This window comes from Scardinius erythrophthalmus (assembly GCF_964197995.2).
Source record: "Scardinius erythrophthalmus genome assembly, chromosome: 9".
NCBI classification, from domain to species: domain Eukaryota; kingdom Metazoa; phylum Chordata; class Actinopteri; order Cypriniformes; family Leuciscidae; genus Scardinius; species Scardinius erythrophthalmus.
Genome location: NC_138229.1, coordinates 40,634,079 through 40,648,409, shown reverse-complemented (window position 1 = coordinate 40,648,409; position 14,331 = coordinate 40,634,079). Strand labels below are relative to the sequence as shown.

At 39.2% G+C, this 14,331-nt stretch overlaps 1 protein-coding gene across 1 annotated transcript in view; it reads right to left on the bottom strand.

Annotated features, from left to right (window-relative positions):
- The window catches only part of LOC308695646 (histamine H3 receptor), a gene marked incomplete at both ends in the record, with an annotated part of 34,046 nt that extends 20,882 nt beyond the window's left edge, over window positions 1–13,164 (bottom strand). Inside the window, 3 exons of the mRNA XM_081373828.1 lie at window positions 10,040–10,206; window positions 12,089–12,482; window positions 13,048–13,164. Coding sequence (XP_081229954.1) covers window positions 10,040–10,206; window positions 12,089–12,482; window positions 13,048–13,164 — 678 coding nt within the window. The remainder of the gene's footprint in view (window positions 1–10,039; window positions 10,207–12,088; window positions 12,483–13,047) is intronic.
- Window positions 13,165–14,331: the final 1,167 nt, after the last annotated feature.

The following is a 14,331-nucleotide window of genomic DNA, read 5'->3' as shown; positions in this document are numbered from 1 at the left end:
AAATAAAAATAAACCACAGTAGCGAATGAGGACAAACACTTTATTTTGCTGACAATATCAGAGTATGTGTGCACCGTCATAGTGCTGCCGCCGATAGAAAGAATCTTTCTTCACCGGCTTTGATTGAAGCTGAAGCCGCAGTCTGTGAGATCAAACATGGCTGTCTTGCAGATTAAAGGCACACGTTACGTTTTGTGATTTATGTTCGTGTCATTGCTCTGATGTTAAGAGCTTGTGTGGGGAAACAAAACAAGACATTTTCAAGGACGCTTTCTGACCCGAGTCTAACCAAACATCAGAGGAACCTTTGAAGTAAATATTCAACACTATCCACTGCTTTATATATCTGTGTTCCCAGGCCATCCCAGGATGTTTCTTTAGTTAGACAGGTTATTATTTTATCTACAGTAAAAGTAGTTTATGCACCTCTCCACTCAACAGTGCCTAAATGAAAATACAATCCTAGCCAACCAGGTTCACACCTGTTGCTGCCTAATATTCCTAGTTTACACCACTGATAATCTACTTATTACTTTAGATTTTTTTTTTTTTAGCTACTAATAATAATAGAAAAAAATTATAACAATGAATTATATACATTTGTATTTTTCACAAAAGTAGCTCAAGCACTATTACTGTTGTGCTCTATTAAGTACAGTGGTCGTCTTTTGTGCTATGAGCGAAGATCAAAAAGCAGTAAAATAATAATAATTCCTTTAGTTTGTGGGGAGAACAGGTGTGTTGTTGAGCATCGCTGTGTGATATGTGAACCACTTTAGCTTAAGAACCTACAGAAGGCTGTTTACCTCCGATACCTCTGCGCTGGAACTACCAGATGATCCAGTGGTTTATTTCCATCAATCCATCAAACGTTCAGCAGCACACTGTCTGAAAAAGTGGGTCATATATTTGGAGAGGTGGTCTGGCAAGTTTCCCATCCTCCGCATCTCCTTCAGTGAGATAAAGCATATTTAGATGAAGCCAGGTAAACGAATTTGGCTTGCTGTCCATGATGGATAGCTCGAGCACTCGACAAGATATCAAACCTATTTTCTTTTTCTGTCCTATTTTCATGCAATCTCAAATAAAAAGTATAGGTAATATTTCATCGGGATGGACTTGTTTCACATCTGAAATTGCTTTTATTTTTGGCTGACCAAGCCCTCTTATTTTTATTTTTAACCATATATCACATAGAGACCACTTTTCACAATCCAATAAATTCCCAGTGAGTGAGATCAAGTCTACAATTTTCTCGTTGAATATCCTATCTTATTTTATAAAATATATTAGAATATGGAAGCAAAGTGTGCTGCAAACAGCGTTTCACATTGACTTTAAGCAGGCAATGCGTAGTGGCAGTTTGTGAGAACTTTTCAGAGATGCTGATAGGTAAACATTGATCAAACTAATATAAGATTGCAGCAGGTTTGATTTTTATGTGTCTGCTGATAATCAGTGGTCTAATATTCTGTGTTTAGTTAGTTTTCTTTGTTATCTAGGTTTCCAAATACATACTCATTTGCTTCTATAGTTACTGATCAAGTTCGTTCATCGTTTTCTCTGTGTATTTACACTTTTCAGTTTCCTCGGTTAGGTGTCGGTTGTTGTCTTGGTGTCTATACACAGCTGTTGTGGATTTTGGTCTGTGTGACTTTTCTTGAATTATCTTTCATGAAGCTGGAATTAGATCCTCGTTTCAACTCTCCTTGCCTGCCTGAATGTTACAGCCCGACTTCATCTAATATCCAATCTGATGAAACTTACATTCATCTTCAAAACACAAATTAAGATTAAAGTTTAAAGAAGATTAAAATGTTTAAGCTTCATAAAGTTCATAAAGACATCCTAAAAGACTGGATTGAGTCACTCATTTCATATTGATTTTTATCATGTAAACCATATTAATCAAGCATTTTAATCGGGGCCTTCTAAAGAGACTCAATTTCTTTATATAATGAACAGATTTAATTAAGGCTTTTACTTACATAAAAACCTTATAAGCCATACATCAAATGAGAGCTCAGCGCTACTTGCTTGATGCACAAGAACCAGTGAGGTTTGTTCTCGCGTATCAAGGACACATGGTCATTCTGTCAGCCGGTGAGGTGCATGGAGTGAGCTGAGCGGTTCTTGAAATGTAATCTGTCAGCCAGTGAGCTTTTAAACTCCCGAGCATTAAATCAGGGTTCTTCAAATCTAGACCTCAATAGGCCTTATGCCCAGCTCCACTACTTCCTGAACTTCAGCCAGCTCCTTTGTTTCCTGTCTGCCGTTATTGGACAAACTGATTAATCCAGGTGTGTCTGATTATTGTTACTGAGGTCAGGCACACCTGGATTAATCAGTTTGTCCAATAATTGCAGGCAGGAAACAAAGGAGCTGGCTGAAGTTCAGGAAGTAGTGGAGCTGGGCATAAAACCAATTCAAGGTCCCACTCCCAAACCTAATCAAGCACCTTGAACAAGCTATTCAAGGCCTTCAGGATTACTATAGGCAGACTAGTTTAATCAGACTTATCAGACCTATTTTAAACAGACTTATTTCAGTGTTACTGCAAACTGGTTCACTGCAGAACACTATCAAAGTTTCTCTGACATAGTCCTCCTCCCCAGCACCACCTGCCTTTCTACTTCTAGAGGATTCATTTATGTCTATTTGTTCAGCCACAGCAGTATTTTTGACATGCTCGTTGAAGCACGTCTGTGCGGAAGCAATCCTTCATGAAAATTAAGCACGTTTCTTCTGTGAGTGGGGAGTGGGAAATGTAGAGTCGATATTACTGTGCTCCACTTACCCGTCTTCACGGGTACACTTGGATCCGAAAACACAAGGTCTGTAGAATGGAAGATCTGCAGATGTTCAAGCAGATGATGATTCTCTATTCAAATATGTAATACAATGTACATGTATTATAAGAGCCAATGCAAGGTTTTTCCACTTGATACTTGAGAAAGGTAAATCCTGTAATCTAAAGTAAAATCTCCCAACAGTGTGATGGAGCTGGTCAAGGTGCTCTCAATGACGCTGCTGTAAAAGCTGCTGAGACTCTTTGGTGCCATGCCGAATTTCCTCAATCTTCTGAGGAAGTACATCTGCTGGTGTGCTATCTTGACCAGCTGAGTGGTGTCAAGTGACTGATGTAGAAGCCCAGGGATTTAAAACAACTCACCATCTCCACCTCAGGCCCATGGATGATCAGCAGCTGATGAGTTCTCCTCTCCTTCCTCATGTCTACGATCTTCTCCTTGGTTTTGTCTGTATTGAGAGTGAGATTGTTTTCTTCACACCATTCCACTAGACTCGCTACCTCGCCCCTGTATGCTGTTTCGTCACCACCAGTGATATATCCACCAACTGTGGTGTAGTCAGTGAATTTCAGGATGATGTTATCCTTATGGTTAGCAACACAGTCGAATGTGAACAGTGTGTATGAGACAAAGTGTGAGACAAAGGACATCTCCTTTTGGGGTACCAGTGTTCATCACAATGCTGTTTGATGTGATATTTCCATTTCTGACAGACTGTGACCTTCCAGTGAGGAAATCCAACAGCCAATTGCAAAGTGCAGAGTTCAGTCCAAGTTGTAACAGTTTATCAGTGAATAACTATTAAAAGTGGAACTGTAGTCAATGAAAAGCATCCTAGTGTAAGCGTCTTTGTTTTCCGAGATGTGAGAGGGTTATATGAAGGGCTGCTGAGATGGTGTCCGAGGTAGATCTGTTCGGGCAGTAGGCATACTGTAAGGAATCCAGGGTTTACGGTACACTGCTCTGTGTACACACACTTCATTATGATTGTAACTGATCTGTAGTCATTCAAACAGGTCACTGTTCTCTTTTTTGGAACTGGGATAATGGTGGTAGTTTTAAAACAGGCAGGAACCGTGGCCTGTGAGAGTGACAGATTGAAGTAGAGGTGAGCACATCAGCCAGCTCTGAGGCACATCCCCTAAGGGCCTGCCCAGGGGTGTTATCCGGGCCTGCAGCCTTGCGAGGAGTAATTCTCCTTAAGGCTTTGTGTACTTTAGCTAGTGAGACAGTTAAAGGGGGGTTGTGCGATCTGGCTGTGCAAATGGCCCCTCTGTGTATAGCTGCTGGAGGTCTTAAAGTGGGCGTAAAATTGGTTTAGTTGTTCAGGCAGGGTGACAGTGGAGCTACTTACATCTGAAGTGCTCTTATAGTCTGTGATGTGTTGCAGGCCTTGCCCACATCCACCTAGCATCAGCAGTAGAGTAAAAGCTCTCAATTTTCTCTCTATACTGCCTTTTAGCCTTCATGATGGTCTCCCTTAGTTTGTACTTCGCTGCAATGTACTCCTCTGTGTTTCCTGATCTAAATGCAAGAGATCGAGCACACAGCATGTTGCGCACCTGACTGTTCATCCACGGCTACTGGTTTGGAAACCTCCTGATTTGTATGATGGGCACAATGTTGTCGACGCCAGTGCTTATGTACCCATGCAGTCACATATTCAGCATACACTTATATTTTGATGGAAGAATCCTCCAGTGTGGCTGCAGATTTAAACACCTCCCAGTCTGTCTGAGCAAAACAGTCTTGCATTATGCACTCCGTTTCTGGAGACCAGAGTTTAACTTGTTTAACAGTTGGGTTTGTTTGCTTAAAGTCAATAATTGTATACCTTAAAATGACATAAAAAAAAAAAAAAAAAAAAATCTTGCCTTAAAATAGCTTGAATGAGCTTGAAAAACTCGACACCCTTGCCTCATTTAGTATACGGGGTTGTATGAATATGCAAATGAGCCCCGCCTCCGCTCACTCACAGCAGCTCAGAGATCCACTCGTTGACGATCACACGTTGATCTGATTGGTTACAAGGTAGTTTGTGACGTCAGAAACACCAGCGATTTCAAACCGTGTTTTTGAGGGTATGTTTACACGGAAACGATCTGAAGAGAAAACGCAAAAGTAATCACTTTTTATTCTGCGTTTAGACGAGCGTTATGGGGGGGAAATCTGCGTGCATACGGTGATGCAAAAGTGTGTGAAATTCAATGAAGTATGCACTCCAGGCGGCTAGGTGGCAATGTGAAGCACTGATCGGTGCCTTCACTGTCTAGCAGACTTTTGCGTTTTTACCGTTTAGACGGAAACGCGACGGTGGAGCGTTTTTAAGATTTCCACTCTGGAGGGTGGTTTCACTTTTTTGCTTTTTTAAGCCCCAAAAACGCCGTCGCCGTCTAAACGAAAGCCACATCTGATAAAATATTTTTACGTTTTCACCCGCGAGCGTTCTCGTGTAAACAGGGCCTGAGACTGTCTTTGGTTCACTGCAGTTTTTAAGGAGAAAATACTCAGCAATGGTGTCGTCTTATGAATTTACACATGGTTTGTCTTATTGGTCATGGTTTGGTTTGTCATGGTTTGTTATATTAAAAACACCACATAGACATATAAACAACATTAAAAGCTGGATGTTTACCACAGGGGGACTTTAAGTCTTTAAGTCTATAGGCTGGGTATAGGAACAAAAAAATATGATCAGAAAGTCCAAAATGAGGGCGGGCGCGGCTTTGTATGCATCTCAGATGTTACTGTAAACATGATTCAGCATATTCTGATCATCTGTGGGAATGTGCACGTGCTGAAAATATTTCGGCAATATAGTCCGTAGATTACAGTGATTGAAGTCGCCCACGATAAACAAAAGCAGCATCGGGGTGCACCGTTTCCAGCGCATTGATGGCGTCATGAGTTTGCCAAGCGCTGCTGATGAGTTGGCATGCGGAGGAATGAAAACAGCAGCCAAAAACACAGCACTAAATTCCCATGGTAGATAATAGGGACTGCATTTCTGTAGCAGCATCTCAACATCTGGTGAACAGTGCTTAAAAACAACATGTACTCCACACCATGAGTTGTTAACAAACAAACACACACACACACACACACCTCCCCTCTGGTCTTACTGGAGGCAGCTGCGCGTTTGTAACTGCGGGGCAGATTCCGGGACTTTGGCTGATAGCCAAGTCTCTGCAAAAATTAGAGCACTAATTTCCCATTGCGTTGTAATCCTGATACTCAGTTTGTCAAATTTGTTGTCCAGTGATCGCACGTAAGCATGCAAGAGGCTGGGTAGCCGTGGTCGGTCAGCGCAAGCTTTTAGCTTGACATGAAGTCCCCCTCTCTTCCTCGCTTGCGTCTCTGCCTTCGCAGGGATCTGCGCAGGGTCGGCATCCTCACCTGAGCTAAGAGGCCTTCTCTGGGATCGCGGTGGTTACGTGTGATGTAAACAATGCAGTACAGGTTCAGAGGTATAAATCCGGTAGTGATGTGTCGTTCATGAATGATTCGTTCATTTTCTAATGTGACTCAGGACTACAGAGTTGTCTCAGAGAGTGATTAGTTAATTTTGTGTTGACCGTGCATGCGCGCAACATCCCATAGTTTCTGTACATTCTGTACGGGTTTGACTCGGCCGGGTCCTCCGAGTCTTTCGTTCTTCCTGTCAGTCCCATTGAGACTATATGATTAGTTCATTGAGTCTTTCAGGTCTGAGTCTTCGTTCTTTTGTCATGTGACCGCTGGTATCTCGCTACAAAAACAACATTAGATCTGTATTATTGACTGTGTCTGAATGTATATTGTTTTATATTTAGGAATTAACATACAATTATCAAAATATATGAGCAATAAACATTATCTGAAAAATAAAAAAAGTTCCATCTTGTTATTGTCCCTGTCCTTCTCTTATATATAATTATACAGTCAATAATACAAATCTAATGTTGTATTTGTAACGAGATACCAGCGGTCACGTGACAAAAGAACGAAGACTCAGACCCGAAAGACTCGATGAATTTATAATTTCTCTTTCCGGTACTGACAGCATATTCTCTATGGGACTGACAGGAAGAACGAAAGACTCGGAGGACCCGGCCGAGCCGAACCCGAACTCCCGAAGACTCGAACTAATCATTTCTGTTTCATATACAGAAACTATGGGATGTTCAACACAAAATGAACTTCAGTGTGTCTCGAAGTTCGAACCCGAAGACACGAGGCGGGGAACAGACGTGATCAGTTTGAAGTTGTATAAGAAAGAACGTCTTGGATCAGGAGGTGAGGTGAACTAACAGACTGCATTAGCCTGAACTTAAGACCCAACTAATCAATTAATTAAACATTTCGATTTCTTATAATATTCTTATATATTTTTTTTCAAATGTAATCAACATTTTCGTAAGTACTAGATGTGGTGGGCTATTTAACATGACATTTTAATTATATTCTGCTGAAATTAACGAAATAACTCAAAAAAAAAAAAAGATTTGTTAATTTTGCTGATCGAGATTCAAAGATCCGAGTCCGTAAAATGATCCGAACTTCCCACTTCTAAAAACCGGTATATGCAGAATCATTATAGTGCATAACATTTCTGCTCTGTAAAAAAACAAAAACAAAAACAAGATACATAAAAAAACACACTAAAATACAGCGTACAAGATCGGAGCAAACAAACACATCTGCCACGGAAGCTGCCATGTTGGTTTAGACTCCACGATCACGAGACTATTCCTACTAAATCCTTACTGTTGTGGTGGCTGATAGGTGTTGTCAGGGTGTTCTGATAAATACAAGTAGTATGGACACTCCCAATATATGGAAGATAATAATAAAGCAGATAATAATGCAAAATGTTTTTAAGGGAATGTATGTTTGCTAGTTCATATTGTACTTTACTACACTTCAGTCCTTTTTTTACATCATCAAATATGTTCTGCAGGGTAACATAAAAAAAGGAAAAAGAGCTATGCCAACCCCAACACAGAACAAAAGTACTACACAAATGCCAAGATGCTTGACACATGGGATTTAGCAGTGGATTAAAGCCAGTTATGATGAGGCACAATCAGCATCAGCTTTGGCTTATCATGTGCTGTCAGTGGGACTCCATTGTCCTGCCACCCCTTCCTATCATGAGACTTATCCCAGCATTACCGCTGGGACTGAACTGAGTGACAGTGATTTGAAGGGAAGCATCCTCACAAAAATCAACTAACAGACTTGCATTACCATTTAGAAAGGTTGATGGAGTACGACATTAGAGACAGTGCAGTTCTTTAAAAAAAAGGATAAAATGACCACAAGAGTGTCAATAGAACAGGGTTACAAGCATCTGAATTGCTCTTTAACATGCTAAAATATGTGCAATTACTTATTACAATTACTTATTTTCTGCCAGATGGTTTTCAAGGTAAATGTATGTCTTTCCAAAAAAAGGACACCTGGAGACTCCAAAAGGACACAAAATAACCAAGTGATATAAGGAGAACATATAATTCATACATTTATGCACACCAAAACATTACAGGAAAACGTTTCTTATTTCATAGTGTATAGTATGTTTAGTGCAACAGCAAAGAGCTTGTTTACATTTTAGACAAGTCAAGTTGCGATAACGAACGGGACTACATGCCAAAAAAACTAAAAACCCTAAACCAACCGCCTTGACCTGACTGCATATACCCACTACAGTACACAGATCCATTCAGAATGACTAAAAACAGCAACATACACATGACAAATCAAAATATTATCCTGGATGCGAGTGGAAACAACCTGAATGTAGTGAAATGTGTCTGTACATAAATACAATGTGCGATCAGTGCGTCGACAGCATACACAATTTGTTTGTGCATCAATACAATGGACTCACACATGCTTACTGTACGACTCCTGTAAGTCACTGCAATCGTCTATACCTTGATTGCAATCCTCATCCATCAAAACTTTACTAGCAAGACGCTGGTTTGCTTTATCCAGCTGAGAAACGCAGTTTGCGTGTCATCTGGCCATACAGCTGAGGGATGTTCTGCAATTCCATATATTTCACACAGCGCGATGCGTAAGGGATCGTGCTCTTCATAAACAATCACAGAATATGACAGAGCTCGTGTTTTAAAGCGAAACACACACTGGAATGAATAATTCACTGAACACGCAACGTGAGTCTATTATCTCTGCCAACTCTGATGTAATAAGCCTCGTTTTCTGTACATTGGCGCTTTTTTGGACTGCTTGAATAAATTCGCTAACTGGATCATTGGACAGAACATTTTCCCAGAGTTTAGCGGTTTCTGGCAAACAAAGAAGCGAAATCGGCTTGAACGGTTAAAATGATTTCAATTGCCAACTTCCAGGGTTACAGGTGCTTGTGCCATTGTAGATGCTCAGTGTGATTTCCGACTATGTTTCATATGAGGTTGGACGTGGGAATATCCCAAAATAAATGTCCCACTTCAGACCTCAGTGAGTTCCAGGCAATCAGTTCACGTTGACCACATGATGTCGCCACGACACATTGAGAGCATATCATGTTTTTGTGTCAATTATGGCAAAAATAACATAACATGAAAATAACATAAAATCGCTTCGAAAAGAGCTGACGAAAAATAAAGGTATTAAACTTAATGTCTAATGTTAAGATTTGTTTGTAGCCTACATTTATGCTCATTGGAAGCAGCCGATATCTTGGAAGTGATGATCGGTGCACCCCGAGTTCACAGGCCGAATGTCCGACTTTGAGTGGCATTCCAGATGTTATTTCCAAAAACGAGATGGGAAAAAGCCAAATTCCGAGCTGTCTGAAACATTAACGTTATGTTAATTTTACGTGCTTCAGTCATTTATTTGGGTTAAATTATTTTAACATGTTAAGGACTTTAAATGAATCACATGCATTAACGTTGACAGCCCTAGGTATTTCATGTGAGAATCAATCCCCTCAATACAGAAGCATGATTATCATAATCTTGTTCAGTTCTATGAGGTACTCCATAAGTTCGGCTTTCATGTAAGTCAGACAGTGAACAAAGCAAATGAATCACAGTGACTGTGCATGCGTTTCTAAATGAATGAGTTTCATGAATAGAGCTTGTTGCTGTTGTTTATTCTGCTGGTTGTCATGAGCTAAGAATATTGAGTCACAGTGAATACACGTTGCTATAACTGAATGCACATATGCTATATTTCACTCCATATTATAAGATTCCGTGCATAAAATTAGGCCTCACCGCTTTTGTAACGGAGAGATAGCGGTCGTAGCTGATAAGTACGATGTTGAAGACAGAAGCAGTGCAGAGAAGGTAGTCTACGACAAGCCACAGCTTGCAAAGTCCTTTACCCAGCATCCATTTCCCTGTCAAGACGTAGGGTATATACACGGGTATACAGAAGGCACCTGTGGGAAACACCAATCAGAAGCCACAATTACAGTCATTCTTCAAATAAAGCTGAAGAGCATTTGTGTTGTTGCAACATTTTGTCCATTCAGGTGTTTTTTTTTTTTGTTGTTTTTTTTTTTTACAGTCATTGCAATTTCAAGAGTAAAGATAAGGTCAGATTAGCAAAATTATGAAAAAAAGGGTCCATTGTCAGTACTGTAGTGATGCCTGAAGCACAGTTCACACAGAAGTTACTTTGAAAACAAGCAGCTTTCTGTTTGTCAACGCAGTGAATCCATGTGACCAAAATGAACATGTTGCAAAAAAAGAAAAAAAAAAGAAAAAAGAAGGTTGTTTTGATTTTTGCATTTTTAAATTATTTTTTTTTTTATATCGTTTTCAAATTTCCTATAAATTTCAGTTTATTTTAGTTAGTTTCGTTAATGTTTTGTTAAATTAAGTGTAGTTTTTTTGGGAAGTCATTTCTATTTATTTTTTAATATATTTAGTTTTAGTGATTATAATTTAGAAGAGTCAATCGAACACTTCCAGTGTAGACCAAAGCAAGACATGTCATTTCAGCAGTTTAATGTTTGCACATTTACAGTTACCTCTTGTGCAAACCTCTTAATAATACAAATAAAATAATTGTTTGAGATTGAAAAAAGAACCAAACAAATGCACTTAAAACTATAAAAGTAAAAAAATATCCATTCATACTTATTCATATTAACTGCACATGAATGTATTAATGTAATGCAAATCACTTATGAATAAGAAAACGGTAAATGTGATTCTGCATCAAAAATAAATGTGAAGCAATATAGTAACCAGCAGGCAGAGAAGAATTACTTCTTTTGTATGTGGAGATGTGTTATACTGTAGCAATACAATTCAAATACAATAAAAGACAATAAAGTTCCTTACAGTACAATAAGAAAAGGTCCCATTCAAAGTGCATATCCAATCACATAAAATTAGTCAAGGTTCCGAATGAGAAATAAGAGCGTAACCAGTCCAATCAATACAGGCAAGACAATAAAGATGAGAATACAAGAATACAAGCAATTCTTTGTATAGAGACTGTCATGAGAAGCCAACCAACACTGAACCATCTGTAGCATAAACATGTTTACGTGGAACAAGACTGATTTGCCTTAAAGGGATTTCATTCAAATACTTTCTAGCTTCACACCATTGGCTTTCCTCAACAGTTGTTTGATTTTTATTTTACTGTGATGGCATATAGGAATCATCAAGAATCAGTTTTTGTCATCACTAGAACAGACACATATGTAATACATCACATACAGTGATTAATGAATTTAGAGCATTATTTTTAACACCATGATTTGACGAGGCAAGATTCTGACATAATACACGGAGAGAAAAATGTAAAAATAATTGAAAGCCATGCAATATTTTCTTTCTTTGCCCAAACAATTACAGTAAATGCACAGTGATGTGAAGAATAAGGGCAACAGAACATGGCTGCCCGCACTTATCTCACTTCAATTCAGTGCTGAACTCTATTAAATCTAGGTTTCTTAAGACACTTGTTTGAGTATTATGGATAAATACAAGTAATATATACATATAAGCGTATGTCGTGTGATAAAAAAAAAAAAATCGACCAACATACAACCTGAAATTAGAGGCTATTGTTTATTAATAGATAATAATCTTACTAAATATTAATTTTACCAAAAACTAGTACAATTATTAAAGTTAAAATGTTTATTCAATTAATTGTATTCTCTGAAAGCAATATTTCAGACAACCCAGTTCTTCACATTGTTAAATTGTAGCATTCACCCTAGAGTCCTGTCAAACACTGGCACATTTCTGATTCTGACTAAAAATCACTGACCATGAAACTTCTCTGTGAACTTTACTTACCAACGAGGAAGTCTGAGATTGCCAGGTTTAGTAGGAAATAATTGCTCTGTTTGCGCAAACTCTTGTCCATCTTGAAGGCGACGATGACCAGTGCGTTGCCACATACAATCACAGTAATCAATATGACCATCATGAGCGTGAGCAGCGCGAGCACCGGAGCCGCGAACCCCGAGTCTCTCCTCACGGCCGTCCAGTTACTGACCATGTGTTCACGGGTCATGTTGGGATCGCCGTGATGGTTACCCATCGAGAGCTTCACGGTCTTCAGTTCGAGCTTGTCTTTTTCATGTGTCTCATGAAGAATGAATTGGTCTAGTAAATGTCTCGTGTGCGCGCAAGTTGACGCCCCTTGCCCGTTCCCACTGCAACCTGGTCTCACAGCAATCCAGCTTCCCTGACAAAAAGACCGAAATAATATCATTAAAATAAAAAATTAAAATTAAAAAGCGATCAAACGACGAATAAATCTTTAAAGTGATTTATTTTTAAAGTAAACCCAGAATAAAGCGATACGTTTCCAAATTATACAACAACTTCAATTGTGGAAGCGCAGGTGTTGAATCAGGGAATCCGTGTGTGGACCACAGATGCTGCCTGTCATTGACTTACATAGGGATCACTTCCGTGGGCCCATCACGAATTTTCGGCGATTCCGTGAAACTGCCACAGATTTTGAGTTAAGGGGCCGTGTTCATTTCACGGAATTCTGTGAGACCAGGTGCGCACGTCAAGGGCGATTTACTATTCGGTGTTCTGATATACTGACATAATCCGAAAAAAAAAAAAAAATCCTTTTAACATTTAATTATGCAACACTCTTTACAGAAAAATATCCCAAAGTTATGGAGAAACTCACAACATCATCACCAAGTGCTGTGCTGGGCACATTGGGCAACAAGTGTCCTCCAACATATTCAATCCGTGGCCAAGTTCTCCACATCTTCCCATGGGACACTGACATTCTTCAGGTCTTCGTGAAACATCTGTCTCCGTGTCTTCCTTGGTCTTCCCTGTCTCCTGTATCCTCCTGGTGGTGTCCACTTCATCACTGTCTTTGGGTGTTGTTGTTTGGGCATGTGTAGGATGTGTCCAGCAAGGTGCACCCTTTGCTCTGTCACAGTTTCAAGTCTTCATGTGAAGTCTCACTCCTCCTCGTGATCTCATTGATACAGGTATATGCAGAACCAATATTGAAAATAGTCATTTATCTTTTTCCATATTGTTAAAGCATTTTGTGTTCTCTTTTCATCTTCATAAACTGTACTGGATGTCTGTCTAATGCCTTTATCAAAAAAGTGTCAGTGCTCATCGGGTGTTTTGGTAAAGGACATATTCACTTACATCCATTAACTCTAGTCATGCAGGGACTTCATGATGCAATAGACAAATGCATATTTCTGCAAGTGTATATAGCAGGTGTTTGTCCGAACAAAGATGAGAGTGTTCAGGAAAACCTTTTGAAAACAATCAATATTTTTTTTGAATTCTTTTTGGTGCTGAAGGAATATTACAGAAAGGACACACTTGACATACTGGACATTATTCTGAGTTTGTTACCTTTACATCTGATGGTTTATGGGGTCTTTTGGGACCCCAAATGACTTTTACTCAAATTAAAAAAAATGTTCCCTTTGTCCAAATGGTATGAAACCTTCTACGGCTCTTAACACTTTCTAGATCTACAAAAAAAAAAATTAAGTGGAATGATATCTGTTTTTATGTTAGCGTGACAAAAATTGTGACACTCGTGGTCTTCCAGAGACCCCGCAATCAAAATAGACAAAATTCATCATCAAAATCAGAAACAACGCAGAACACATCGACAGAAATGGCACAAATAAAGTGGCACACTTCCACCAATGCAAAAAACATCCACAATGCTAAATTATATTGCTCACAACACACGTGTACACACACACACACACACACACACACACACACACACACATATATAGAGGAATACATTTTTGAGACTATAAAAACTGTTCTCTTATCATTTGTAAAATAAAATCATCCAAAATGCAGTACCACCACAAAAATAAATTGGTGACACTGACACATTGAAAATGTACACACACACACACACACACACACACACACACACACACACACACACACACACATTTGTAAGGCTATAATTTGTCAAATAAAATCATCCAAAATGCAGAACCAACACAAATATAAAGTGGTCACACTGACATCGACAATGTGTACTCACACACACACACACACACACACACACA